Source organism: Syngnathoides biaculeatus, chromosome 6 (assembly GCF_019802595.1).
Source record: "Syngnathoides biaculeatus isolate LvHL_M chromosome 6, ASM1980259v1, whole genome shotgun sequence".
Lineage (NCBI taxonomy): Eukaryota > Metazoa > Chordata > Actinopteri > Syngnathiformes > Syngnathidae > Syngnathoides > Syngnathoides biaculeatus.
The window spans coordinates 1,084,442-1,111,673 of NC_084645.1; the positions used below are offsets into that span (position 1 = coordinate 1,084,442).

At 42.6% G+C, this 27,232-nt stretch overlaps 1 protein-coding gene across 2 annotated transcripts in view; it reads right to left on the minus strand.

Moving 5' to 3' along the window:
- Window positions 1-1,368: 1,368 nt before the first annotated feature.
- Window positions 1,369-27,232, minus strand: part of reln (reelin) — a 110,522-nt gene continuing 84,658 nt past the window's right edge. The window contains exons 38-64 of one of the 2 annotated variants that reach the window (XM_061823378.1): window positions 26,568-26,750; window positions 25,374-25,542; window positions 25,106-25,211; window positions 24,771-24,997; window positions 24,455-24,678; window positions 24,220-24,370; window positions 23,849-24,107; window positions 23,500-23,749; window positions 23,239-23,407; window positions 22,480-22,620; window positions 20,781-20,958; window positions 20,507-20,700; window positions 20,142-20,392; window positions 19,873-20,027; window positions 18,754-18,968; window positions 18,369-18,546; window positions 17,201-17,376; window positions 16,429-16,535; window positions 16,112-16,354; window positions 15,861-16,033; window positions 15,703-15,776; window positions 14,965-15,126; window positions 13,763-13,920; window positions 13,347-13,572; window positions 12,223-12,420; window positions 10,801-10,899; window positions 1,369-2,674 (exon numbers count right to left, since the gene is read on the minus strand). In XM_061823378.1, coding sequence (XP_061679362.1) covers window positions 2,578-2,674; window positions 10,801-10,899; window positions 12,223-12,420; window positions 13,347-13,572; window positions 13,763-13,920; window positions 14,965-15,126; window positions 15,703-15,776; window positions 15,861-16,033; window positions 16,112-16,354; window positions 16,429-16,535; window positions 17,201-17,376; window positions 18,369-18,546; window positions 18,754-18,968; window positions 19,873-20,027; window positions 20,142-20,392; window positions 20,507-20,700; window positions 20,781-20,958; window positions 22,480-22,620; window positions 23,239-23,407; window positions 23,500-23,749; window positions 23,849-24,107; window positions 24,220-24,370; window positions 24,455-24,678; window positions 24,771-24,997; window positions 25,106-25,211; window positions 25,374-25,542; window positions 26,568-26,750 — 4,763 coding nt within the window. In that variant the 3' untranslated portion in view covers window positions 1,369-2,577. The remainder of the gene's footprint in view (window positions 2,675-10,800; window positions 10,900-12,222; window positions 12,421-13,346; window positions 13,573-13,762; window positions 13,921-14,964; window positions 15,127-15,702; window positions 15,777-15,860; window positions 16,034-16,111; window positions 16,355-16,428; window positions 16,536-17,200; window positions 17,377-18,368; window positions 18,547-18,753; window positions 18,969-19,872; window positions 20,028-20,141; window positions 20,393-20,506; window positions 20,701-20,780; window positions 20,959-22,479; window positions 22,621-23,238; window positions 23,408-23,499; window positions 23,750-23,848; window positions 24,108-24,219; window positions 24,371-24,454; window positions 24,679-24,770; window positions 24,998-25,105; window positions 25,212-25,373; window positions 25,543-26,567; window positions 26,751-27,232) is intronic. The other variant, XM_061823379.1, reaches the window with a different exon arrangement.

Below are 27,232 nucleotides of genomic sequence, written 5' to 3' on the forward strand. Positions count from 1 at the left end.
AGGAAACCGGAGTGCCCGGAGGAAACCCACAAGCTTGTTCAAATTGTCAGAATCTTTGTAATGACACAAAAAAAAAAAAAAAAAAGCAGCAAACTCTGACCAATGCAGAACAATCTCTGGCCCCCAACCTCTTATGCCTTGTGTATTGAAAACATTTAATTTTTTTTACTCACAGTGAACACAATCATGTGCCTAGAAAATAGGTAATACAAAAAGCATGAAATTAAAACAACAAAAATAACTCCTGTTTGCCAAGACTTTCCTGGTCCTGGAAAATATAATTTTCACTGTAGTGTATTGGTTTAGAATAGTTAGCATCATTAAAACGTTTTTTTTCAAACCGAGCCGCTGTAGTCAAAAGTAGGCTGAGATGACACCCCTGCTAGATGATTGAAGTATTCTCCTTTTCCTTTCCGTTTGTCCCGATTAGGGGCCGCCACAGCGTGTCATCTGTTTCCATCTAAGCCTATCTCGTGCATCTTCCTCTCTAAAACCCACTGTCCTCATGTCCTCCCTCACAACATCCATCTAACTTTTCTTTCATCTTCCTCTCGCTCTTTTGCCTGGCAGCTCCATCCTCAGCACCCGTCTGCCAATATACTCACTCTCTCGCCTCTGGACATGTCCAAACCATCGAAGTCTGCTCTCTCAAACCTTGTCTCCAAAACGTTCAACTTTGGCTGTCCCTCTAATGAGCTCATTTCTAATCCTATCCAGCTTGCTCACTCAGAGCGAGAACCTCAACATCTTCATTTGTGCTACCTCCAGTTCTGTTTCATTTGTCTCTTCAGTGCCGCCGTCTCTAATGCGTACATCATGGCCGGACTCACCACTGTTTTATAGACTTTGCCCTTCATCCTAGCGGAGACTCTTCACATAGAACACCAGACACCTTCCGCCAGCTGTTCCAACTTGCTTGGACCTGTTTCTTCACTTCCTTACCACACTCTCCATTGCTCTGTATTGTTGACCTCAAGTATTTGAATTAATCCACCCTCGCTATCTCTTCTCCCAGGAGCTTCGCTCTTTCACCTCCGCCCCTCTCATTCACGCACATATATTCTGTTTTACTTTGGCTAATCTTCATTCCTCTCCTTTCCAGTACGTGCCTCCATCTTTCTAATTGTTCCTTCGCCTGCTCCCTGCTTTGACTGCAGATCACAATATCATCTGCGAACATCATGGTCCAAGGTGAATCCAGTCTAACCTCGTCTGTCAGCCTATCCATTATTACCGCAAACAGGAAGGGGCTCAGCGCGGAACCCTGATGCAGTCCCACCTCCACCTTAAATTCTTCTGACACACCAACGGCACATGCTAGATGATTGAAGTGATTGGCGGTAAATCATTGAAGAGTTGAAGCAAGGTGAAGAACATGAGGTTTGGGCAGTTCTTTATTTCCCTTTTATAAGGCTGCTGGGTCTCCCCGTAGTGGGTATACATGTATGTACAGGAGTTTGCAAGACTGGAGTTACACTGAGGGCAGAGGATCCATATTACACACTTCAAAAAACAACACAGAGAGAGCCTCACCTCCAGGTATCGGTAATCAGCGGAGAGGAAGGAGGAAAGGGTGGGGGCGGGAGTTTTTTTTTGGGGGGGGGACAGCACAAGAGAAGGAGAGGGGGAGATGATGCAGTAGAACAACTTGACTGGACTGCCTAATAACTTAACAACTTGAAAATAACGTACATTTCACGCACAGTGCATCTTAAATAGGTCACGTGAAGAGCCATATACCATAAATATCTGTATTCTTCGGGAGCCAACATATATAAAATGATTTTTTTTTTTTTTTAATGAACAAAAAGCATTGTTCAGTCTGTCATTTTTTTGTGTGTTCCCCCCAGCTTTCATTCTGCTCTCTGGAATTTCCATTCTGCCCTCACCGGCCCGATCCAGAAAATGGGGGTGGAGGGGGGGACTCGAACCCAGCGCCCCACCCCCTCTTAAAAGCATATGAATTAGTAGAAAACAAACAAATGAACAAACACCACAGTCAATTCAGCACAAAAAGAACCCACAGACACACAAGAACAGCAAGAACACAGTATTATAGTTTCAACCCCCTCCCTCCCCAACATTTCATCACCGTTAATTCCTCTTCATGGTCCGTATTGTAGTCATGGTCTTTCTCCTGGCGTACAGACTGGCGGCTTGGAGGCATCATCCCCTGGCGGCTCAGTGGAATCGGGAGGCAAGTCTCCAAATTGGCTGCTCGCTTCAGCAGTGATATATTATCTCTCAATTTCACAGTGTGGTTGGAAAAGGAGGAGGGGAAAGGGGATGGGGGAGCCAGGTAGGAAGAGGAACCACAGCAACATTTAGAAATCAATTAGAAACCCTGACCGTCCATGGTTGAAAGTAAACAAAAATGGCTGCGACACTCCTGTCTTCTGAGCTTCATCCGAACCAAAGCATTGCGGGCACAAGGTGGGTGAGGATTTTGGCTAAAGCATGAACTCGATTTGGTGTTTACTTAGTCGGAAGAAAAAAGGGGATGAGCGTGGACGGGTCAGTGTGTGATCGGCAGGTCAGCGGGAGGGGGCTGGGGGGCAGAATCCCATCTCCGGAAGCTCAGGCGCGCTGTGGCAGTGCCCGCCGCTTGCGGCTGTAGTAGTGACGCAAGCTGTTTTGTCTGGCAAAGTTCATCATGTAGTTTTGTTTGCGGGTGCTGTTGGAATACAAACATATTGAAGGGGGGGGGTGGAGATGTATGATTAGTGAAAGAAGAAAGTTGGAGCAGTCAAGAGGCGCTTGCGCGCACACACACACACACACACACACACACACCACACACACACACACACACACACACACACACACTTGGTGATGGTCTAAAAAAATATACTACTGCTCTACTCTAGCAGCATGCATGACCTCAGTCATCGGGTACTACTCAATATTGTGGTACTACTCAACAAAAGTGGATTTGTTCATGTACTACAGACTTACAAAGGACATGGTGCTAGACCTACGTGTCTCTGTGTGTTATTTGTTCCTATTGCTTTCATTTGGTCATGGAAAAATGAAACAGTGACAGATTATTTACTTGTGTGAAAATGCAATGAAAAAAAGAATATATTAATCTTTAAATGTAATTTCTAGGCTTACATTAAAAACAAAAATTTGGACAAAATTGGCACAGGACTAAAATTTGATTTGAATATTTTATTGGTTGGGTTTATCTAAGCCAGAGGGTTTCTTGTGTCATCTGCCACAATCAATCCATAGCATAACCATGATCCATCACATGACCCATCAGCTCAAAGACAAGTTTGAAGCATTACTACAAATTGTTTTCACCTCTTTAATTAGGAAATGTAGATTAGTTGATTAATCACTTTGACAGCTTTATATTCTTTCATGTAAGAAAGTTAAACAGATTGTACAGTTGACTGTGGTGGGTAACAAACACACGTCTTTACAAATCTTCAATACAAACTTCAGTGTCACCCAAAATATTCTTATTATTAATTGGATATATCATTAAATATTATGATTGAAACAATAAAGACTGGGTGGCATGGTGGAGCAGCTGTAAAGCATTGGCCTCACAGTTCTGAGGACCGTGTCATGATCCTGCCGCTCCAGCACCAGCTGTGCGGGTGCGCTAATTGGGAGGTGCACACCTGCGCCTCATGCAGCCTGATTATGCTGTGGATTTATATGACCGCGATGACGACTGGCCGGGGCCAGTTCGTTGAGCTTCATGTCCCGTTCGTGTTCGCCCGTTCTCCGACCACCCTTGTAAGCCTGACTCCTTTGATACTTCTGCCTGCTTTGATTGTTCTCCTGTGTACCGACTCCTGCCTGTCCGCTCACCTGCTCTCTTCGCCCGACGTCCAAACTACCGCTGCTGCACCGGACTGCCTGCTCGATCCCCGACCTCGGCATATAATAAACGTTTCTCCTTGAACTACCTTGCATCTTCCGAGTCCTGCATTTGGGTCCTACTCTCGTTCCGATGGGACGTGACAGAACGACCTGGCCCCGGCCAGTTGTCATGGCGGTCATATAAATCCACAGCATAATCAGGCTGCATGAGGCGCAGGTGTGCACCTCCCAATCACCGCACCCGCACAGCTCGTGCTGGAGCGACAGGATCTTGACAGACCGGGGTTCAAATCCCGGTTCGCCTATGTGGAGTTTGCATGTTCTCCCCGTGCCTGTGTGGGTTTTCTCTGGGCACACCGGTTTCCTCTCACATCCCAGAATCATAATTCATTGGACACTCTTAATTGCCCCAAGGTGTGATTGGGAGTGCGACTGTTATCTGCGATGATAGCTAGGATAGGCTCCAGCACTCCTACGACGCTTGTGAGGATAAGTAGTTCGATAAATGGATGGATATTAAATATTTAAATCAAGCTCGGTCCAGTCATCTGTTTTAATTTTTTTTTAAGTTTTGATGTTAGACTAAAATTGAATGCAAAACGGCTTCCTTTGTTTTTCTGTGTTGGATGAAAAAGTAAACACTGCAATCGTATAATAATCAGCCACTTTTTTGATTTTGTCTGCCAATTTAAAATGGAGAAACCGAATGACACACAGATTTGCATGAATACTTAGGACGGGACGTTGGACACACACACACACACACACACACACACACACACACTAACACACACACTGACACGGAGCGACTGATGGCTGAGCAAAGAGTGTGAGAAAAGAAGTTCAATGGTCTTGAGCAGACAAGTGGAAGAAATTGCAAGGTTTTGCGTCACTCTCGCTTAGCCTGTTTAGTGCCTCTTCCGTCCAGCAGGGCGGTGCCAGTGAGCCAGCTCTGCAGCCAGGCCAGGCAGCGGTTCTCTGCAAAGCGGGACAGCTGGGGGAGGGGTGGGAGTTTGGATGCTTGATGCTGTGAAGATGGAGGGGTGAGTGCACGATGTCTACAGACAAACAGCCAAGAACTATGGGAAAGGGGTCCTTCCATCACAACAGCCTATGGGTTGATGTCATTTGTCTTATTTGCATATCTCCACGGTCCTCCATTCTTCCTCAGCGATCTGGAAGTCAATCTCAAGCCACCTTATCAGTGACGAATGTAGTGAGCGCTGATGGGGTTTGAGCAAGTCGCTATAATGGAGGATACGCAAGCGATCTACAGCAGTTGTACTCTAATGAGCACAGTGGAAGCTGAATTATTAAATTTAGTTCAGTCATTGGTCATGGAACTGATTTTGATTAACGTTAGCCAGGTTCACAGAAGCAACATTCATTTGCAGTCTGAACACAGAAGAGTGAAAAACTACATAAAAGCCAAAAGGTAAGCAAATCTGCATTAGGTTTTCTTCTGATACGTGACACTGGAATTTTCAGTGTGCAGTGGGGTGGTGCTCCGTATTTGTGTTTAGGGATTTGTCTGATGCCTCATAAAGAAAAACACATAATATTTGACAAGTATAATTGGGAGGCAAACAAAGTCAATGTTTTTTTTTTTTCTTTTTAAATTATCTTGTGTGTGCTTTGCAATTTAGGTCCCCAAATACTCTGCCAAACAAATATGAGCGTTCAATGGAGATGACACAATGTGGCGACCCCAAATGGGACAAGCTGAAAGAAATACATTTACAGTCTTTATTTAGACACCTGGGCTAGCACACTTTTTATACATCCAGCTGAGGCAATTGAAGAGGGTGGGGCATGTAATGCCGACTTACAGTTCACAAACTACCGCGAACATCAAAAAGCCTACAGTATGTTTCTCAGCGACACACGGTCCTGATTCTACTCTATCATCACCAGCAGCCCGGTGTGACGGTCTAAGTGCGCTCCCGTGCTGAAAAATCTTGTGATTAATGCACATTTGTTATTAACAGGGGAAGTCTGGGTACGTAGCAGATGCTTACTGGGAAATCTCCCGGTCTCATAGTTAAAATGAAAGTTGACAAAAAGATATACACATATATGTACGTTCGCTGTGTTCGTCTTTCTGAGACGTCCATAGCGAACATAAACACTTGGCGACAAGTTGTCAAATGGCACCTGTTGAAGCATGGATAGGGATGTTTCAGACTTGCTGGAAGTTTACAAAATATACGTGCAAGCGCATTAATATACGCACATGTGGGTTAATCACAGCAAGACTTTTCAGCATCGTGAGCGCTAAGATCGTCACACCAGAAACTCCAAGCAACTTTTTCCCTCGCCATGAACCATTTCTTCAACCCTCAAACCCATCTACCAAGCATGGTGTTTAAAATGACACGCACCTGACCTTTGAGGCTCATATTAAAGAGTTATTCAAGACCTCGTTTTTCAGTTTCAGGAACATTTCCAGACCCCGCCTCTAAGATGCTAAAAAGCTTAACCATGTCATGTTTCCTCCAGGCTGGACTTTAGCAAATTAATCACCAAAAGTATGCTACGTGTATCCTACCGACAGCAAGAAAATATGACCCTATCACACCTGACCTTAAATCCTTTCACTTGCATCCTGTCCAACTCAGGATCAATTACAAAATTCTGCTGCTGTCCGGCCAGTGCTTTTAAGGAACTTCTCACCCCCATTCCACAACACAACACAACACCTCCTCTCTGGATAGACGAATCTCCGCCGGCCTCTGAGGGAGAGGCTGAGAACAATGGGACATCTCACTTTTTGTTTGGCTCCTCACAGTCTGTGGAATGCTCTCCCTGACAACCTGAGGGCACCACAAACTGTGGATGCTTTATAAAAACACCCTTGCAAACACACCATTTAGAGATGATAGTGTTTCTTCATATACTGTATCTAATGTAGCTTTGTGTTTATTTTTAAGGGTAACTAATAACACTTAGTTAATTCAATGTAAACTGCATTTATAAAGATGACTATTGATATTATTATTATCTCTCATTCAGACTTTTGACAAACCCACTGCATGGAAACTGGGAATGAGAGGGCAAACACTTATCATGATTGATTGAATTCTGAGGGTGGATGTAAATCATTGAGCATGGAGTTTTTTTGTGTCATTTCAATCCATAAGGAAAATATTGCACACCTTATGAAATTACCTTATGTAGCGGACGTGTCGGCCATGTGCGCATAGCTGACTCATGCTATCATTCTGAAGGACAGCACTTTTTTTTTTTTTATATAATTCTGTATCCAATAAATTAAATAGCAGTATTAATTAGAATACTGTGATGAAGACTGAAAGCATGTTTCAGGTCCATCAATAGAAAAAGGCCTCCCACTCAATATCTCAGCGGTGTCCAACCTTTCTTGCACCACAGACCGGTGGAGTCACTTTATCATGTACACAATTTGATGACCAGCAAAGAGAGACAATAACAACAATTGATTAAATATTAAACTCACCATTGTGTCAGATTGTAGTTTCAAAAATGCAGAATAATTGGTCACAGTTTTAAGATGTAATAAACTGGATGGCTGCTGAATAGTAATATTATGATTAACATTATTATTAATATTAGAAATACCATTTTGTTCTGTCTCTCTGCATACAGACATTTGGCTTGTCCCGATTAGGGGTCGCCACAGTGTGTCTAAGCCTATCTCGTGCATCTTCCTCACTAACACCCACAGTCTTCATGTCCTCCCTCACCACATCCATCAACCTTTTCTTTGGTCTTCCTCTCGCTCTTTTGCCTGGCACCTCCATCGTCAGCACCCTTCTACCAATATACTCACTCTCTCGCCTCTGAACATGTCCAAACCATTGAAGTCTGCTCTCTCAAACCTTGTCTCCAAAACATCCACCTGTGTCCCTCTAATGAGCTAATTTCTAATCCTATCCAACCTGCTCACTCCGAGCGAGGACTTCAACATCTTCATTTCTGCTATCTCAAGTTGCAACTGAATTCAAACTTTAGTCCAATATGATGTTACAACTTCTCGGGGCATGGAACTTACTGCCCCCCTCTTGAGTACGGAATGCTCCTATGATCAAATTTGACATTGAATGTACACATTTTACGGTTTCTCTACCCAGAGTCCCCATCTGGCACAAAGGTGTGTAAATGAAAGCCAGAAAACTGCATAGCTGTGCCACAATTTTAACTTCAGCACATGGGAGAATATGCCCTTAAGTATAGCTACTGATCGCTCTGTCCTTAGTCATCATGATAACGAAGTCCGTACTCTCTATTGGCAGTATGAGGGTCTCACTTGCTTGCTTACAGAGGACTTCCCTTTAATAAATTTGATGAAAAAATGGACAAATGAATACAACAAATATGACAAGACTCTTGATTATTTAAATGGTCAGTTAAAGAACACAGCAGGGTGCGCGTGGCCCACATGCCGCCCCTGCTGGAGAGGGAGGTGCTGATACGTGAACAGAGGTTCGAGGAGTTCGAGGATACTGGAGTTTGCAAATAAGGAAAGAGATTGACCCAAAGCAATGAGACATGCAGAGTGCAGACTAGAGCAGATGAAGTGCAACAGCCAAATGTTTCAGACTGGAGGTAAAAGCTGAAGCTGGCGTGTGGATCAAAAGCGCATTCCAGGCACTCAACAACGAATGCTAAACCCCAAACCCTGAATTTAAATCCGCTTGAAACATAAGAGTCGGCTGTTAAGTAAGCAGATAGGTCAAACAAAACGGAAAAAAATGTGTCACGATGGAGTACGTCACACATACTGGACACACCAACACAGCACCACACTGGAATTTGTGTTACTTTGTCAATTTTTATCCTGGAAAAGTTGGCAGCATCATTTTGTGTCTTGCAGTGCAGAGGAGCCATTTCATTTTGTTTGGTTTCAGTGACTCTCATGTTGTTAGATATTACGGAGCTTCCACCTGGACTGTGTGAGCAGCTGGTCGGCGTGGGACTCGAGATAAAAGCGACGCCATGGAGATGACTGGCGTGATGATGAGTGTTGGGTGAAACCGAGAAAGAGTCTGTGTGTGTGTGTGTGTGTGCTGTGTGAGGGAGGAGGAGGAAGGCTGGCAAAAAAAGGAGGGCTGAGTACGGGTTGTGAGGGAAGCGGAGTGGAGGGTGGGTGGGGTTTGGGTTGTGGGGGGCTTCATTCAGGAAGAGGCGGTGAACTTACCTGACACTACAGCCATGCCATAGAGAGCAGAATACAGAAGAGAGCAGAGGTTAGAGCGCGAGAGGGGAGGGGCAGGTGAAGAGGACTGCTGTCTTGCAGAAAGGTGAGGGGGTGTAGGAGCCCTGGCCTGGGGAGGGATGGGGCGGGGGCCCCCAGGATTAGGAAGAGGAGGAGAAGAGAAAGAGTGAGATTAAATGGAATCAATGGTAGTGTGATGGGCGTAATGATGTGAAGAGACAGAGAGAAGAAAAAACAAGTAAACATCCATCATAGAGCAAAACAAGACGGTGTGAAAGTTTAAGATGGGGGATGAAGTGAGGTTGGACTGGAGGCGGTATGAGCAGCGGGAAAGCAACACATGAAGCGGCAAGGGAGGCGAGTCACGGGAAGAGCAAAAAAAAAGAGGAAATTCAGTGTGTGGAGGAGAGCAGAAGTGGGAAAGAAAGAAATAATCGCGCGAGGATCATGATCACACTTGTCAGCAGACACCGTCAAATGGCGTGCACAGGGAGCGGGGGGTCATGGGGATGGTGTTGGAGGGTGGGGTCACGGCCACAGAGACCAGGGGGCAGCTCAGGTTTGGGTACTAAAAGCAAGTTCCCACCGAGTGCTACAGTACAGTTCAGTGTGAACACTTGACCCGAATGTCGTTTGTCTCGCCACTATGGCGATAACTGCCAGGTAAACAGCGGGCCATCATAGCAGTGTGGGCCTACCAATGAAATCCAACATGGATCATGCTAATACTGTCCACAAACAACAAATGCAAATGGATTTAAATCCAATTAAAATGACTGCTCCAGCAGTTGGGCCTCTAAAAATAAATGGACTAGATTGTAATACTATTTCAATAATTCCTAACTGCTGTGCCTTGAGACATTAGTCATGAGTGGCATGGCAAAAAATTCAATTTCATTCAAACGGTGAAACATTCTCATTTTACTTCAAATAATATCTCCCTGCTCGTTTGTCTATGAAAATGATATGAAATGACAGGGAGAACAATTAAATGCTTTTCCACTAGTGTCATTCATCCGTTCGCGTACTGTAATAGCGTTGGGTTCAACTACACAGGCCTTGATTTCATGCCAAGTATGTACGTTCAGTTCATTTTCTTTTTGTGACTTTTTGTTTGGCAGTGCACCGTGAGATTTCCCACATGTAAATACAGGAACACTTTTATTGTTTTTACCAACATTTATTATCATGCTCAACTGAACTGCACTGTACAGTTTAAAGAAAAGTGGGCAAAACTATGTACGTGGCTTTGTAATAAGAATGCAGTCAGCCGCTTTTAATGCATTGACTTTAAATCTGAAAGAACAACAAGCACCCACAATAGCAGAGAGACGGATCCTGGGCAACATGCAGGAAATGCATACAAATTGCTTCATGGTACCTGCATGTCAATTTCCTAGCTGATAACAGAGCACCATAATCTCAGTGCCCGAGCCTTTGACTACATGAGGTAACATACCCAACTCTGTTTTTTGAATTATTTCACAACATACTGAACATACAATTTGCCAGCCACCCACAAACAGAACTCTCAAAAGCCAAGCATACTGCAGTAATTTTCCTGCTCTCAGGACACCAGAAGCAGTGATGAACTTCACTGTCTGTGTACGCATGTGGAAAGATGCGCTTACGATCAGTGTACACGGTATTCCGGTGTGTGCGTGGAATAAAAGAGTGTGCCTTCTACAGGTGATGCGGGAACAGACAAGGGCAGATCTGGGCTCTGATGAAAGGGTGGGCCGATGTCTGGCCGGGAGTTGGGTACTCACAGAACGACTTCAACATGGTCCAGTGCCCACTGGTCATGTCCTGCGCCGTCATGGCGTGGCTGCCACCACCGCAGCATCACCCCTTTGCCCCTCGCCTCTCTGAAGAAAGCATGGGAACATCCTGACTCAGATAGCATACTACAGTTTATTCAGCCTTGTGCTACTTCTTAAGTGTACATTATAATGGACAGGTGAAATAATGGCAAAGTTATTATTAAAATACTGATATAATCACACAGCGGCACATTGATCGACTGGTTAGCACATCTCCCTCACAGTTTGAAGGATCTGGATTCAAATCTGGCCTCACATGTTCTCCCAGGCCAGTGTAGGTTTTCCCCAAGTGTTCTGGTTTAATAGCACACTCCCAAAACAAGCATGGTAGGTTGATTGAAGACTAAATTACCTGTAAGAGTGGATGTGCGTGTGTATGGTTGTTTCTTTGTATGTGTGAGATATGTACCAGCACACCAACAACCCCAGTGAGAATAAGCAGTGTGCAAAATGGATGGATATAATCACCAGCCAAAAATGAAATAAAGCTGCTTGCATTGATGAACATGAATGAGCTATGGCAACAATTTTACATTTGAAAAGATAACAATGTCAGAATGGTCATGATTTATTAAAGTTCATGGGTACAGTTATTGTTTTCAGTGGCATTGAGCATTGCTGCCTTTGTAAAGTACAAGCCGTGAGGTGGGGTACACCCAGGACTGGTGGACTGAATCTTACATGCATGTTTTTGGAATGTGGGAAGAAGATAGATTCTCCAAAGAAAACCCATGTAAGCGAGGAAGGATTTAAAGACGTAACCTCTCAACTGTGGGGCTGACCACGAGATCACCCTGCAGCTCTTACAATACATGAATACATAATTGATATATGCTTCATTATCTTAAATGCTCTTAAAATCTATTTGGTGTTCTACAGGGTACACTTTTGATTAATTGATCATCAAATACAGGTTAACGGTGGCGCATCTGGTTTGAGCGTTGGCCTCTCAGTTCTGAGGACTGGGCTCCATCTGTATGGAGTTCGTATGTTATCCCGTGCCTGCGTGAGTTTTCTCCACATTGCAAAAACATGCATTCATTGGAGACACTAAATTGCCCTTAGGTGTGGTTGTGAATATGACTACTGTCGGTCTCTATGTGGCCTGTGATCGTCTGGCAACCAGCTCAGGGTGTACCCCACCTCCTGTCCAAAGATCGCTGGGATCGGCTCCAAAACTCCTGCGAGGCCGACCCTTGTGAGGATAAGTGGCTCAGAAAATGGATGGATGGTAATTGTTAATGTTTCCTTAAAAGCAATACACACTGATGTATCCTTAAAGTAGTGTAAACTGAAAACCTCAAAAAGTGAGAGCCCAACAAAGAGCGCATTAGAGTCCTAGTAGAGTAAGTCTGTGTGGTCACTCACAGTGGAATGTTGTATGAAACCCTCTGGGCCTTTATGAAATCTTTGGGTTGGTGCTGGGCGATGACGTGCCAGCTAACTCCGTTGTTGATGCTGTACTGCAGCAGCACTGCTCGATCGACCGTGTCGGCACGGTCCAGAGCAATATTACAACTGTCCGTCTGTGCCACGCTGCCAATCTGCAGCACAAACATGATCTTACTGCAGGAAAACACAGAAAAGAAAAGATTGTAAAAGTTTGAGCGAGACCTCAACATCTGAGATGCCAGTACATTTATTTTAGCATCCCGAGGACTGAGGAATCACATATAGTGCTGTGTAAAGTATAACCCCCCCCCTTCCTGAATAGTTTTTTTTTTCACTCCAACATTTGATCAACTACCAATTTTATCACCATACCTCACATTGCCAACTCAAGTGAAAACAATGCTCAATCTTATGAAGAAAAAGGGTAAAAAACGGCATCCATGGGATATTTCCAAGGTAAAAACCAGTGCTGAGTAAAAACACAAAAGATAATCTCACATATGCTCAAAAGAAAAAAAAAAGATCCTCCTCAAGACCTGTGGAGAGATATTTTGATGACTAAAAAGGCAAAATTCAACTTTCGTTAGGTCATAGTTGTCTTGCATAAAACAGCATTTATTAGAAAGAATTTAATGCCTCGTGTCAAATATGGTGGTGATGGTAGTATGATGGTCTGGGCTTGCTTTTCAAATTAAAGACCTGGACAACTTTATGTAATTAATCGAACAATGAATTCTGCTCTCCTGCGCTTTAGTTCATTCCCTTAAGATCAAATGCTCTTTGATTAATGATCCAAAACACACCAGCAAATCGAAAAAAACAAAAACAAAAAACATAATGAAGGTGTTGGAGTGCCCGAATTCATGCTTGAAAATTCTTCAATATAACTCATCGCTAATGCTTGATTTCCGTTATAAGGGCCATTATACAAATTTACATGTAGGGTCAGATAGGTTTGCTTTTTTTCTCACAACTGAAAACAACAAGTGCATTTTAAACTTACTTGTGTTGTCTTGGTGAAATACTAAAATTGGTGTCATGATCTGAAGCAGCTGTGACAAATAAGCCACCATGATATGCAATTTGGGTTTTGGTTGTACCTGTACCTGGCTCGAGTGAGGTCCAGCGGCTTAGTAACAGCCTGCCTCATCTTACAGCCATTAAAATAAAGCGAGTCTCCGTGGGCATGTGGTGAGAGTTGTCCACACCCACTGCCCACTCCTCCGCCCTGGATCAGCTGCCAGCTCTCTGAGGACACGCTGCCTGACTCAAAGTTGTCCTTGATGGAGCTGGGAAAGTCGCTGCTGGAGAGGGAGCAGTCATCACCTGTGAAGGTGGGAGGGGCCAGTGATGAAATATGTTGATTTGTTGGGATGATATTGTAAAATGAAATAAAAACATGCAAAGATAAATATTTTCTTAGCAGAGCTGACTCCAGTCACACATCTCTGTTAAAAAGCATAAAACTGTAAAGATATTTTGCAGTTTTTAACATATTCCACGGTTTGTGACCCACTGTGATATCCCTCATCGCAGATGCAGACCACTCCACTTGTGCAGTAGCCGTGTCCGCTGCAGACACCTGGGCAGGCTTCTCCAATGTAAACATGGTCGACTCCCCAGCTCTGACGCTCACCCGTCCCCTCCTTTTGAATCCAACGGAACTGTGTCGCCCTGGAAATTCCAAAAACATCACAAACGATAAACAATGGAGAGCCAGGGACCCTTTACACTGGACTTGGAGACATGGAAACATTTTGTTTATGTTCCATGATAACCTGATTATTACGTTAATGAATCAAATTAAAAACTTATGTGAATAAGTCTTATAAACAGACTTAGCATAAAAGGAAAGCACAAAGCCTAAATCACCAGGATAAGATACAATTTCCTGCAAGAGCTTGAGTTCTCTTTTAAAGATCTACTTTAAAAGTTACAATAATTTCTCACGTATAATGTGCATTTTATTCCACCCCCCCCCAAAAAAATGCCCAAAATCAACAATGTTCATTATACATAGGTATAGAGGGAAATGGGGGGACTAAAAAAAAATGTTCACATTTTATAAATGTATTCTGCCAAGTCGAGGTTATGAAAAAAATGTTGCCTCGACTTCCATTCCAGGGGCATGTACAATTTCATATATGTACAGCTGTGCTCACAAGTTTATATAATCAGGCGGAATTTGTAATTTATTATTATTATTATTTTAAATAGGACTGATGAATGAAAAACAACCATAGTTAATTCATTTATGGTTGTGTTTTGTTTAATGACAATGCTTTAAAGTAATGTTTGACAGTTTAATTTGAATCTCATTAAAATAAAATTAAATGTGTTGTCTGGTCTTTCATGTTTTCTTTAAATAATTGTATCCAACTGTAAAATTGTGCTTGGGTAATCAAACATATGAGTTTGTTTTCTAATTTACCAAATACAAGTAGGGCAGTGAATTTCAAAATAAGAGCCAGTCAATAAAAATAAAGCATTACATGTCCAAAAAAAAGGCTTCACTGCAGAATAATTCTTTGAAAAAAACATACAAACTACAAAAGTCCCAACAGGAGTGGCAAAAGTTGCTAAATATAGTGACCAAATTGCCAAACTGGGAACAGTGACTGCTGCCATGTTAGTAAAAGCAGAGCACATCAACGTGGAGGTTTAAAAAAAAAATAAATAAATTGTTGTGATAAAATCCATTAAATTTCCGAGCCCTACCCCGAGGAGACATGGTCAGGCAATTGAACAGTAACCCTGGTCCACGTTGAGCTGTTGACCGGACTGAAGATGGTCGACTCGTGGAATTGGAAAGGAGAGCAGCCCACGTTGTTGACTGAGGAGGGGAGGCACTCGGACTGTACCAACTGCCATGAGTCGGACCTGGAAAGGGTGAGTGACAAATGCACACTTCCGTAGGAAAAATATATGAGGCACTTTTATGGAAGTAGATTAATGCCTCCAGAATTTGAATTTGAAATGTAAAGTGAAATAGGATTTGAATTTGAAATGCCAAAGAAAATGGGATTTGAATTTGAAATGTAAAGTGATCACATTTTCAATAGTCGCCAAAATTCGCTGTCTGAAATTCAACTGGCTACAATTCGCTGTCTAAAATTCACCGTCTGTGCCACCATGCAGGGTTACTTCAGGTCAGAACTGAACACCCAGCCAATCGCAGTTAGGCTTTCTGAGTCACGTCAAGTCACATACTAAGAAAGCATAACTGGATTGGCTGGCTTTTCGTTTCTGACCTGACGTAACCCTGCCTGGTGGCACAGACGGTGAATTTTAAACAGCAAATTAATTTCAGACAGCGAATTTTAGCCAGTTGAATTGTTAACATTGAAAAGTTACAGTGAAATACAACTATTGAAAATGTGATCACTTTACATTTCAAATTCAATTCCTGGTGGCACTAATCTACTTCCATACACTTTAGATGCTGTATCTGTCTACCTTGCATCCTTCCTGTACTGCAGCAGGACAGAATGATGGTCCTGACACGTGTCCGTCTCACAACCAACTACTATCTACAACACAGCAACAGAAAACATAACCCCAATGCAAATCATGGGCAAGTGTTGTTCATGAAGATTCCAAAGCGTTTTGAATACCTTGAACTGTAAAATATACCCAGGCTGCACTATAAGTTCTCGAGTAGCGAGGATGTTGTGTGTGTCTTGGTTTTTGTTGGGCCAGTAAAGGTGGAATGAGGGGTTTCCGCAGAAGCCAGCAGTACGCACAGCATTTGGGTAGAAGCTCCAGCTTTCCTCATGAGATACACCCTCTTGAAAACCAACATTACATAAAGGGAGCTGCTCCCCTCCTCATCAATAAACTTTTTTTTTTCCCCCCCGAGACTTACCGTCATCGAAAGTGTCAAGCAAGGTTGATGGATTGATGTCTGACCCCCCGACCAAGATGTTGTCTATGGCCCACTGGGCTCTTTCCAGGCTGGGAGAGGCCAAGCCAGAAGAAATAGTAAAAGGCTGCCACCATCGTAGGCGAGTGGTATTGGTCAGGGCTCCCTCGGGCAGCACAATGTAATCCCTCCTCACAGACACGTATTTGAGGTAATCCATCTCGTGGAGTAGGATCCATGACACACCTGAGGAACATACGGACACATTGGCAGAGCGGGAGACAAAAAGAGACAGTTCTATGACACGTTTTCTAGTGCACCTCCATCAGTAGAGTAGTCGAGGAGCACTCCCTCTTTTCGACATGTTGGACGGTGGCACATGGACATGTTATTTTCACTCCCAATCCTGGCCCAGTACTCCACAAACCTATATCCACAAAACAGGCCATGATAGTTTATGATGCCTAAAGGAGGGTACGCATTTACTGACAATCTGGACAAATTTAAGCATTTCCATTCCATTGTGATCTAAAACAGCAAAGGTGTGAGATTGTCGTAATTAATTATCTTCTCTTGTGCAGCAAAATAAGAGTGAGTTTTCCTTCCCCATCTGTTTGAAAAACAGTCCCAGCCGACAATCATACATTTTAAATCTGTTCAACACTTATGATTATAAATCCTTTTATGTGTGGTCAGCACAGATGAAGGGAGGGACATTGATTTTGTAATTGTGACGTGAAACCGAACAATAACCAAATATTAAGTCTTCTGCTGCCATAAACAAAAAAAGGAGGAACTGGTTATGTTAAGTGGTTGAGGAACATGTCTCCCAATTCATTCACCACAGTGAAAATGAAAAGGAAAAGAGTTTGCATCAACATTGTAGTTACCAGGTAGGCTAACATCTAGGCTAGCTTCTTCCATTTCTTCAAGTCTCGTTTTGGTTTGTCATTTAGAGCAATAAGAGCACACTTGCTGATTCTTCGTGTTGCCGTGTGTGGGATCACTCATTTAAAAAAATGGTATATATGATATTTACCTCACTTAAGAAAAATGGGAAAACATGCTGCTTTTGCAGACTTCAATACTGACTTGGCTCCACGAAGGTCAAGGTCAGCAGTAACAGCCTGTCTGGCGTCAGCCCCTCCGAAATACAGGGCTGTACCTTCTACCAACACACCACAGTCTGTACAGGGTCGGCCCCCCTCTAGAACCTCCCAGTGAGGCCCGGCTGCTCCTTCCCAGTCAAAACGTTCTTTCAAAGATGCCTACAAAGGGGAAACAGAAAGACTGCTTAAAAAAAAGAAATATTTCTTCACATGAAATATCACATTTTTCCCCCCGATTTTGCATATTCTATGCACAAACTGTGTTTTAAGTCACTGAAAAGAGACTTCAGATTCAAGAAATGTTTTTCCAATCGTGTCCACTTTTACAGATTTACTGGCACATCTCGATAAAATTAGAACATTACAGAGAAGTGAAAATTAGATAACAGAAACAGGGAAATACCTGTTAGTACTCCTGCCCAATTTGTATATTAACAATAATTTCTTTTTTTTAAAATTTGTATTTCTGGATACAATGATTTGGGGGGGTTCTATAAACTGTAATAATAGAAGCCTCTCCCCCCCAAAAAAAATCAAAGAATAATATGAAATAATGCTTTGTTGTGAATTTACTTTATTGACATGCACCTGTATTTTTCTTCAATTGAGCTAGGTATATACTGTGTAGGTCCACATGTACAAACCCAATTCCAGTGAACTTTGGACGTACTGTTAAAAAAAAAAAACTAAATACACTTATTTACACATCATGTTCAACCTACATTTAATGTTCAAACTGATAAACTTTGTTTTTAGCAAATAATCATTAACTTGGAATTTTATGGCTGCAATACGTTCCAAGAAAACTGGGATGGGGGTCATGTTAGCCACTGTGCTTGCATCACCTTTTCTTTATAACAACATTCAAAAAATGTTTAGGAACTGAGGACATGAATTGTTGAAGCTTTGTAGGTGGAATTCTTTCCAATTCTTGATTGATATACAGTTTCCGCTGTTCAACAGTCCGGGTCTCCGTTGTCGTATTTTACACTTCATAATGTGCCACACATTTTCAATGGGAGACCGTTGAATGCCAATATTTTCATGTGAACAGAACTTTGGATGGAAAAGACATCTAAAAAATACGTCATTTGAACATGATATTGAGGAATAAGATCAGAGAAGCATATTTTTAAAAACCCAGACTCTACCTTCAGAGCTGTACTAGCATAGCAGTTTGGTCCAGTAAATCCCGGATCACAGAGGCAGCGTTGATCCAAACAGTCTCCATGGCCGCCACAATGGCTCTCGCACGCTGGCCCAATGTAAAAGTTCTCCACACCCCACTGAATGTCTGAGTGCTGCTCATAGAACCTGAAGCGCACTGGACTAAAGGAAAGGAGGCGGCGGCTGAATCCTTCGGGTAATGTAAGAAGTTTAGTTGAACAACATTCATCTGCCTTTTGTAAGATTTATATGACAAAAGTTTAAATCACTGATGCTGTAACAATAAATAGAGCTATCAATAATGGAGCTCGTGCACGATGTTGCATTAAATATTAAGATGACTTCATGTTTAGCAATGGCTTGACCTACGTGCCAGCCAGGCTGTCAGGCAAGGGAAAGACAGCCCGCTTCCATCCATCCGCAGGGAAGAAGACTGATGGCTGCGAGATGTGTCCTCCGCAACGTGGATCAGCAGGCAGACACTGAGGAACCAGGTACTTCCACGTTACACCGTAGTCTGCAGAGTACTGAATGTGGACCTGTCGGTCCGCAGCACGATCTGGCACGACACAGCCCACCGCAATCTAATGGATACACGTGAAATATATCTGATGCATCATTTATTGGTACTGTGAAATGGAAAATGTACATCACAGCCACAATAATTCAGTTCACTTGCATAGTCTAATGATATCAATCCATCCATTTTCTATTATGCTTGTCCTCATTTCGGTTGCCTGTGGGTGCAAGTGAATTTTGGTAAGCGGCAGCATACACTCTGGACTGGTCGGCACGCAAACACTATACGAGAAACAAAGGCCTGACTAGAGTCTGTCCCAGCAAGCATTCAATCAAGAGTCCCCTAATATTTTTATTTATTAATGTAGCAATTTTGCGCCCAAAATCCGCTACTTAAAATGAATGCATTCATTTCATTCTAATTTATTTGATGAAATAATTTATTTATTGTAAAAAATTGAATAAAATTGAAATTTTTATACATTGAACAATTCTGTATGTGTTTTAGTAAACTTTGGGGTAGTAAAAATGTATGGATTTTTAAAAAAGTATTTTTAAATCATTTAGCTTTGTGAAAATTCAATTAAATCATTGGTGAATTGAAGTATTTATTGTTTTAGTACTTTGATTCTTCCGATTGCAAAAATTAATTTAATTTAATTAATTTTATTAATGTAAATAAAAGTTGTATTGTAAACAGTTTTTTTAAATGTATATTTTAATCAAGTACTAGTTAAATGACGTAACAAAATATCTTAGTATGAAAAAGAGTTAATTATTTTATTATCAAAATAAATTATTGTACCAATTTTAAATATACATGTTATCATTTTATCAACCCCCAAAAGATCTTGCCAATCTGTCCTTTTTAAAAATCAAATGTGGCCCTTGAACACAAAACTTTGCCCAATGCTGCCACGGAACATGCCTTTTTTTTGTTTGTTTGTTTGTTTTTTGTTCATGAAGCACCTTGAACTGCATGACCCAACCCTTTTCAGGGATTATATCATGCGTGACAGCGTAGACCTCTCTTCCATCAGCACTGCCACATGCCATCACTCCATCTTGGGAGCTGCAGAAACGCTGCACTGAGCAGTCCTCGGAGAACAACCAATGGTCGCTCACTGACGAGAGAACAAACCAATATACACCATTTTTCTTCTTTTTCTTCTTCTTGTTATTATTATTATTGTAAGAATGAAGCTTTGATTGAACGATTCAATCCAAATGTGCCATACCTATGGGCGTTTCCTCTAGCTCGCTCAGGTCACTGCCTGGTGCTGAGGTTTCATCAGCTGGAGCTCTCTCGTGGCTTGGAAGCGCCACGCCGCCGAATGTGTCCGAAATCTGCGCACGCGTGTCTGAACCCGCGATGAGGACGTTATCCAAAGCCCAGTCACTCTGGTCCGCTCCGTCGTGCTGAGGCTGCCACCAGCGCACACGCACACCTTGTTGACGGGCAGCAGGAGGCAGCAATACATTCACAAACCTAAACACATAATGGCAAATGAAGAACTTTAAAACAAAGTGCCACATAACTCGAGAGAGAAATCTCCTCAGTTCCATTCTTAGTAATCCCTTGCTTTGAAGGTACAGTACTAACCCAGGCTTTGTGTATAGATCATAGAAGATCTCTGTCAGTAGATGCCAGTGAATTCCTCCATTCAAGCTGTACTCCAAAAGCACACCCTGGTTACGGCTGCTGGGTGGGATCATGCAGCCGTACATGAAGTAGAACTGAATGAACTCGGCGTTGGTCAGGTTGAGGTCCACTGTCACCAACTGACGGCTGCAACTCTGCTTAGTGGCACCCGAGAAACAATCTTGGTGATAAATGTACCGCATACATGAACACAAGAAAGACAGGAAGTACTTACACCGCTAAAATGCAGTGCAGCTCCAGAGGCCACAGCTCCACACACAGTACTGAGTTTCCCACCAGTGAGTGTGTGCCAGTGACTAAGTGAGGGAGCTCGACTGAAGCTGTCCTTCAGCTGGGAGGGGAGTGCATCTACTGGCTCATCGCAGTACTCACCACCCCACTCTGGATCGCACCTAATGAAGACACAACATGCGGTTCATCATCAAAACATCTCAAAGTCCTTGTAAAAGTACCAAAAACTTTGGATTTCGTTTTGACACACCTCACAGAAGAGTGTTAGTCAGCTAGATTGAAATCATCAGAAGAAAATCACCAATTACATCAAATAAGGTCTTCCAAATCATGAAAAATAAAGGTGACAGAAGAGTATCCGCTAGGATGAAGGCTAAAGTTTATAATACAGTGGTGAGGCCAGTCTTGGTGTGAACAGGTTGGATAAGATTAGAAATGAGCTCATTAGAGGGACAGCCAAAGTTGGATGTTTTGGAGACAAGGTTAGAGAGAGCAGACTTCGATGGTTTGGACATGTTCAGAGGCGAGAGCGTGAGTATATTGGTAGAAGGGTGCTGAGGATGGAGCTCCCGGGCAAACGAGCGAGAGGAAGACCAAAGAAAAGGTTGATGGATGTTGTGAGGGACGACATGAGGACAGTGGGTGTTAGAGAGGAAGATGCACGAGATAGGGTTAGATGACACGCTGTGGCGAACACTAACGGGACAAGCCGAAAGGAAAAGAAGAAGAAGAAGAAGACCCTCAAGCTGGAGGACTGTGTGGGCATGTTTGCTTTATGCTCTCCTTCAGCTGTCAATTAGTTACGTACGTGTGTGGCTCTGTGCTGCTCAGATACCCACAAGGTGACTGGCAGTGCGTCTGTATGTACATTAAAATAAGTAACTAAAAAATGATTAACTCTTTATCTTCACTCATTTTAATGAGGATAACCGCCAGATTACTCCACTGGCCACCCCGTGCCATTTATCAACTTACTTATGGATGGAAACCTCTCTTATGTAGTAGTACTATATTTAGACCACAGATGTCAAATTCAAGGCTCCACGGCCAGATCTGGCCCGCCACATGATTTTATGTGTTCCGCAAAGGCAAATCTTGTGTTTCAAGTTCCATGACTGTTCTTGCATTCTGTTTTAGCAAACATGAACAACAGTTGGGAAAAAATTTAACATTGATTTCTGACTTCAAAACTAATTGATAAATTGTGTGTAAATATGATGAGGTGATTAGATATTTTAATGATTTCACTGTCGTAACGGCCTTCAGAGAGAAACCGTAACTACAATGTGGCCCATGAAAAAAAATGAGTCTGAAACCCCTGATTTAGCCCATATTTAATTGTCAATGGTCTTATTTTAGTTTAGATTTACAGAAAGTGGTGTTTAATGTGTGTATTTATTTTGTGTGCGATGACGTGGGTGTGTATGTGCCTTCAGTCAGTGTATTTCAATGAAATGCTCATAAGTCAAGTCAGTGCATTGTGGCTGCACTCGCATTGGAAGATGTCCATCTCAGATTTTTATCCCCGTTTGGAAAAGGTTTGATACGGATGTAAAAATATTCCATTTCATGCTTTTTTTCCTTTTCCATTTCAATGAAGACCACCTGAACTGTACCACTTTAACCATGCACTTTTAATGCTGCCTTAGAAACGTTGGTGTACTGTACTCTATGTTACTTACACACAGGTGTTCTGTTGGCACCGTCCGTGTCCAGAACACATATCTGGACAGCCATCTCCAATGTAGAGGTTATCCAGAGCCCAGGTCTGCTGCTTGTCAAATGGAGCCTGCTGGAACCAGCGGAACCTAGTGGCTGGAGACCTACAAAAATAATTCATCCATTAAAAACAAAATGTGAACAGCCATGCAAGAAAATATAGGCACAATTTCTTATCAGTGTTCATGACATTTAATTATTTTAACCCCTGCGCAGTTGCACTTCGTTCTTCACAAATCCACCTATTCATATTTCTTTTCTGTTATTTACTTCTATTTTTGTTCTTTACATATCACCCTCCCAAGAGATGGTTTCAATGCCCTCGCTATTAGGAAAATAATAAGTAGTGTCAAGGAAGTATCATTGAAGTGATACATCTTGAATGAGAGACGGGATCGTGGTATGTTGGCGAGGAGGTATGTTCAGCCTGGGTTGTTTGTGGAATTTACAGAGATGGATTTGCGTGTATATGCAGACTTCTGGTGTATTTGTTCAAATTATTTGTAAGGCTTTTATTTTTCAAGGGTACCATTGTAAAATGAGTTTGAAATTGTCACAATCCCGTTTTGTTGCGGCTTTACTTTATGTTGCAATCTCCATAGAGAGTGTTGGAAGGCGGAATCTCCTGCCTCTCACCAGGTAGCAATTGTCAAACATCAACAGGCTACTACTAATAGTGGGGGGGTTATTGGACGCCAGAGTAAAAAAATTGGAGCACTGACCTTGCGTATGATGGGATATGTAGGGTCACCCGGCCCCACTTGTTGTAGGTGTCAGAAATGAGCAACCTCTGCAAGGTGTAGGAGGAACAATCGGGGCTTGTTGGTAAACAATCTCGAACAACAGGTTGCCACGTCAGACCTAAATCCAGTGAGTACTCCAGCTCGACAGCTATAAAAATATTAGAGAAGCGATATTTATACTGGTGAGTCTGACTTTTTCATGCAAAGACTATTCTGATCTTCACATGTCTTGTTACTTACAGTAACAGGAGTTGGTTACAGAGCAGGATGCAGAAAAGTCAAACTGAATGAAGGCATCTGGACCCAGACTGATATCGGTGGTGACAGCGTAGCGTGTGTTGGACTTTTCTATGAAAGCAAAAGCGGGTCCTTCTGAACCACACACTGGCATTCTTGTTCCGCCTGGGTGGAGGAGCCACGAGCGTCCATCGATTGATGAGAAATCATCTTCCAGTGGCCCCCAACCACTGGCACTACCACCAACAACCACCTGGAGTTGGAAGGAAGTTAAAATTTAAAGTTGCTCTTAGCTAGTAGGTTTATTGATGGCAAGTCATTGCTTCCCCCAAGACCCCCTCCATCACAGCACCTGGTCAATCACCCACGGACTGTAAAACTGTCCGTTCTCAGAAGGCTGCCACCAGCGCAGGCGAGTGGAAGAAGTGTGAGCCCGCAGTGGGATCTCGAGGGCCACCAGGCGGGCCTGGTTACTGTTGTTGCTGAATAGAAATTCCTGGAGGAGACCCCATGTCAGACCGCCATTCAGAGAGTACTGCAGCAGAACTGGCTGGGAGCGAGGGTCCGGTGCTGCCTTACCGCAGCCGAGACGAAGGAAAAACTGAACAAACCTGGCACCATTGACAGTCATGATTACAGGACTTCCTATTTTAGCAAATCAATTTCCATGTATCATATTGGTGATATCATAAGACAATGTATTGTGTGTAAAACAAGCAATACCTGGCATTAGACAAGTCCAATTCATTGGTGACTAACATGCGCAGCCCATCCTCGCTGAAGAATAAATGGTTTCCACTGGACATGATGCCACATTTTCTCGATGGCTTGCCACCACTCAGCTGTCTAAATAGGTCAACATCCACTGCACCACCTAAACCCAAACAATAGTTTATGTAATTACAACACAACTCCTGAGATACTTGTACATACATCTTGTTATGGTAGAGCACGGTACCTTCAAAGTCCTCTTTGAGGAAGTCCGGGTTGGGAATGTCAGGCACAGAGCAGTCATTTCCCGAGTAGCCAGGGTCACACATACAGTGAGTGCCCCCAACACAGGCTCCATGACCACTGCACATGTCCTGACATTGAGGGCCAATGTAAACATTGTCTAGTGCCCACGTTGGAGGAGCAGATCCAGTGGAAAAGAAGCCTTGATACCAACGGAACCTCACAGATCTGTAGGGACAACGTAAATGGCAAATAGAGGATAAAGAGATACACCTATACTGAAGGAGAATGTTCGAGAAAGAGAATGTATTGGTGCTCACCCGCAGAGACGCAACTTGCCAAAGTGTATGACCTCTCTCCTCCAGCCCTGTGTGGTGCCTGGGAAATAGACACTGGCCGGGTGGAGCTCGGTGGAGCAAAGGGAAGATGGCTGTGGCCCACCAGCACACAGTGGCACCAGCAGGTGCCACGTGGCGCCGAAGTCCCGCGAGAACTCAAGACGCACCGGGTGGGCCGAGGAGCTTTCGGCCGTGCAGCCGACATTTATCTGTCGAGAAAACAAGACATCAACGAGGAATGCCTGTTATGATTAATGTCTTTAATGAGTGTGCAGATTGGTGCTTTGGGAAAGAACTCATCAAGACTGTTTGTTTACCTCAAACTGGATGATTGTGTTCTCATTCACGTCAATGTCCCTGGTGGTGATGGAGTGCTCCCCCAGCTCGCTGGAGACAAACACCATAGCTGACTCATCCTCCTCTCTGAAACACAGGCACACCAACAAAAAAGATTAGTCAAGGTTAAACACATCCTCTTTGGACATCATATCACCCTGAGGTTTACTAATTACCTCCCAAAACTGTATATGCAAAAGGAAACTTAGTTTTTGTAAACATTCAAAGTTAAAAAGGTTCTTTTATTACAAGCCAGTCTTCTGGTAGGGGCAGTAGAGGCCGGTGTTGCCTCCTGGGTAGAAGAGCCAGTTGGACTCGTTTGGGCCTTCTTCAAAGCTGTCGACAACTACTAGGGGGTTGTGTAAGGAACTACCATCGATGATGAGATCGTCTATCACCCACACCTCCTCCTTCTTACCTGATGGACACAAGAAGACCTTCATTTGTAAACAAACAAATTAATCCTCTCTTCTGGAGAATCTCCACATATCAATACCCCCATTGTCTACCTCAAACAGTTCTGTACATTTTCTCTGTGTGTTGTTAAATCTTTGTATTGAACACTTGTTTTTGATTGTAGCATAGCTCATGGCATTACATTTAGCAAGAAGGGTTATTTTAAATTTGAAAATTTTGTGTCTTTCAAATCTTTTTATATTTCTTTTAATTTGCTGTTTGTAACCAGGTTAGTCAGTTAGATAGATTAGTTTCTGAATGAGAATTTGTCCTCAGTTCCTTTATCTGGATAAATTAAGGTTAAAAAAAAATTAGACACAGCTGCCAAATCATCATACATTAATATTTTTTGTGCCTTGTTCCCTTCATGAATCACTTTCAATTTTAGACTTGTTCAAGAATATGCAAAGCTATTATTTTTTTGCAATTTTCAATGTCAGTTACATGATTTGAATTATTGAGTTTTTATTGCTAAAAAATGAAAGGAAAGTACATTTTTTCAAATCAAAGATTATAATGAGTATTCTTTAGTTTACTTTTAGTAACACCACAGGCCCATCTTCTGTTCGAAAAATAAACCTATAATTATGTGCTTTTGTACTGACAACAAATACATTTTGTGAATGCAAGTGAGGATAAACTGGACAAAAAATAAATGCCTGGAAAAATGATTGAATGTTTGCTCATCTTCATCAGGCATGAGGTTGATTATTCATTTCAAAACATATTGTTTGAGAGAGTCCACTCGGTCAGTAAATTTAAGATGGGCACAAAAGTTAAAACTTCATCACACAAGATGTGATGTAACATTTAAAAATGTGGAATGAATTTCCATGTGAACTTTTAATCGCTCCCACATCTGGATCACAGCTGGATGTAACTTGGTTTGACTTTAAAGCATTTGACACACATAGGAAAATGTTAAAATTTGATGGACTTTGATGACCATGATAAAGATCAATTCTGTTTTCCAATGTGTCTTCTCACCACCGTTGTAAGGCTGCCAGAGTCTGAAACGGGTAGCATTGGTCTGAGCGCTGGCGGGCAGCGGCAGGTGGAGGAACAGAGAGTCTGTGGATGCTGGGAAGTAAAACTCATCCAGCAACAGCCAGCTAATCCCCCCATTCACCGAGTACTGAAGCAGCACTGAGTGGGAGCGCTCAGGCACACCTAGAAAACCACATCAAATACACATTACCGATTAACACAAAACAAGAAAAAACAACTACCGTAATTTCCGGTCTATAAGCCGCGACTTTTGTCAAACGCTTTCAACCCTGCGGCTTATGCGGTGATGCGTGATTTTTTTTTTAACCGGCTCTGTTAGTGCTGTGTTACTGTGTTGCTACTGTGTAGCTGCTGCGGCTGTTTTTTTTTTTTTTTTTTTTTAACGGGTATTTTTTTTTTTTTTAACCAGCCCTGTTCATGCTACTGTGTTGTGTTAAACTAAGCTAAGGTATTAAAACGTTGAAAACTCTTTCTGTGTACTGTCTTTCTTTGTAAATATCTCGTGTTTCAATGTGAGTTTCAATGTGGGCACTTGCGGCTTTTACACAGGTGTGGGTTATGTATGTACCAAATGGTATTTCCTTTACAAATGTACTGGGTGAGGTTTATAATCCAGTACGCTCAGTAGGCCGGAAATTACGGTA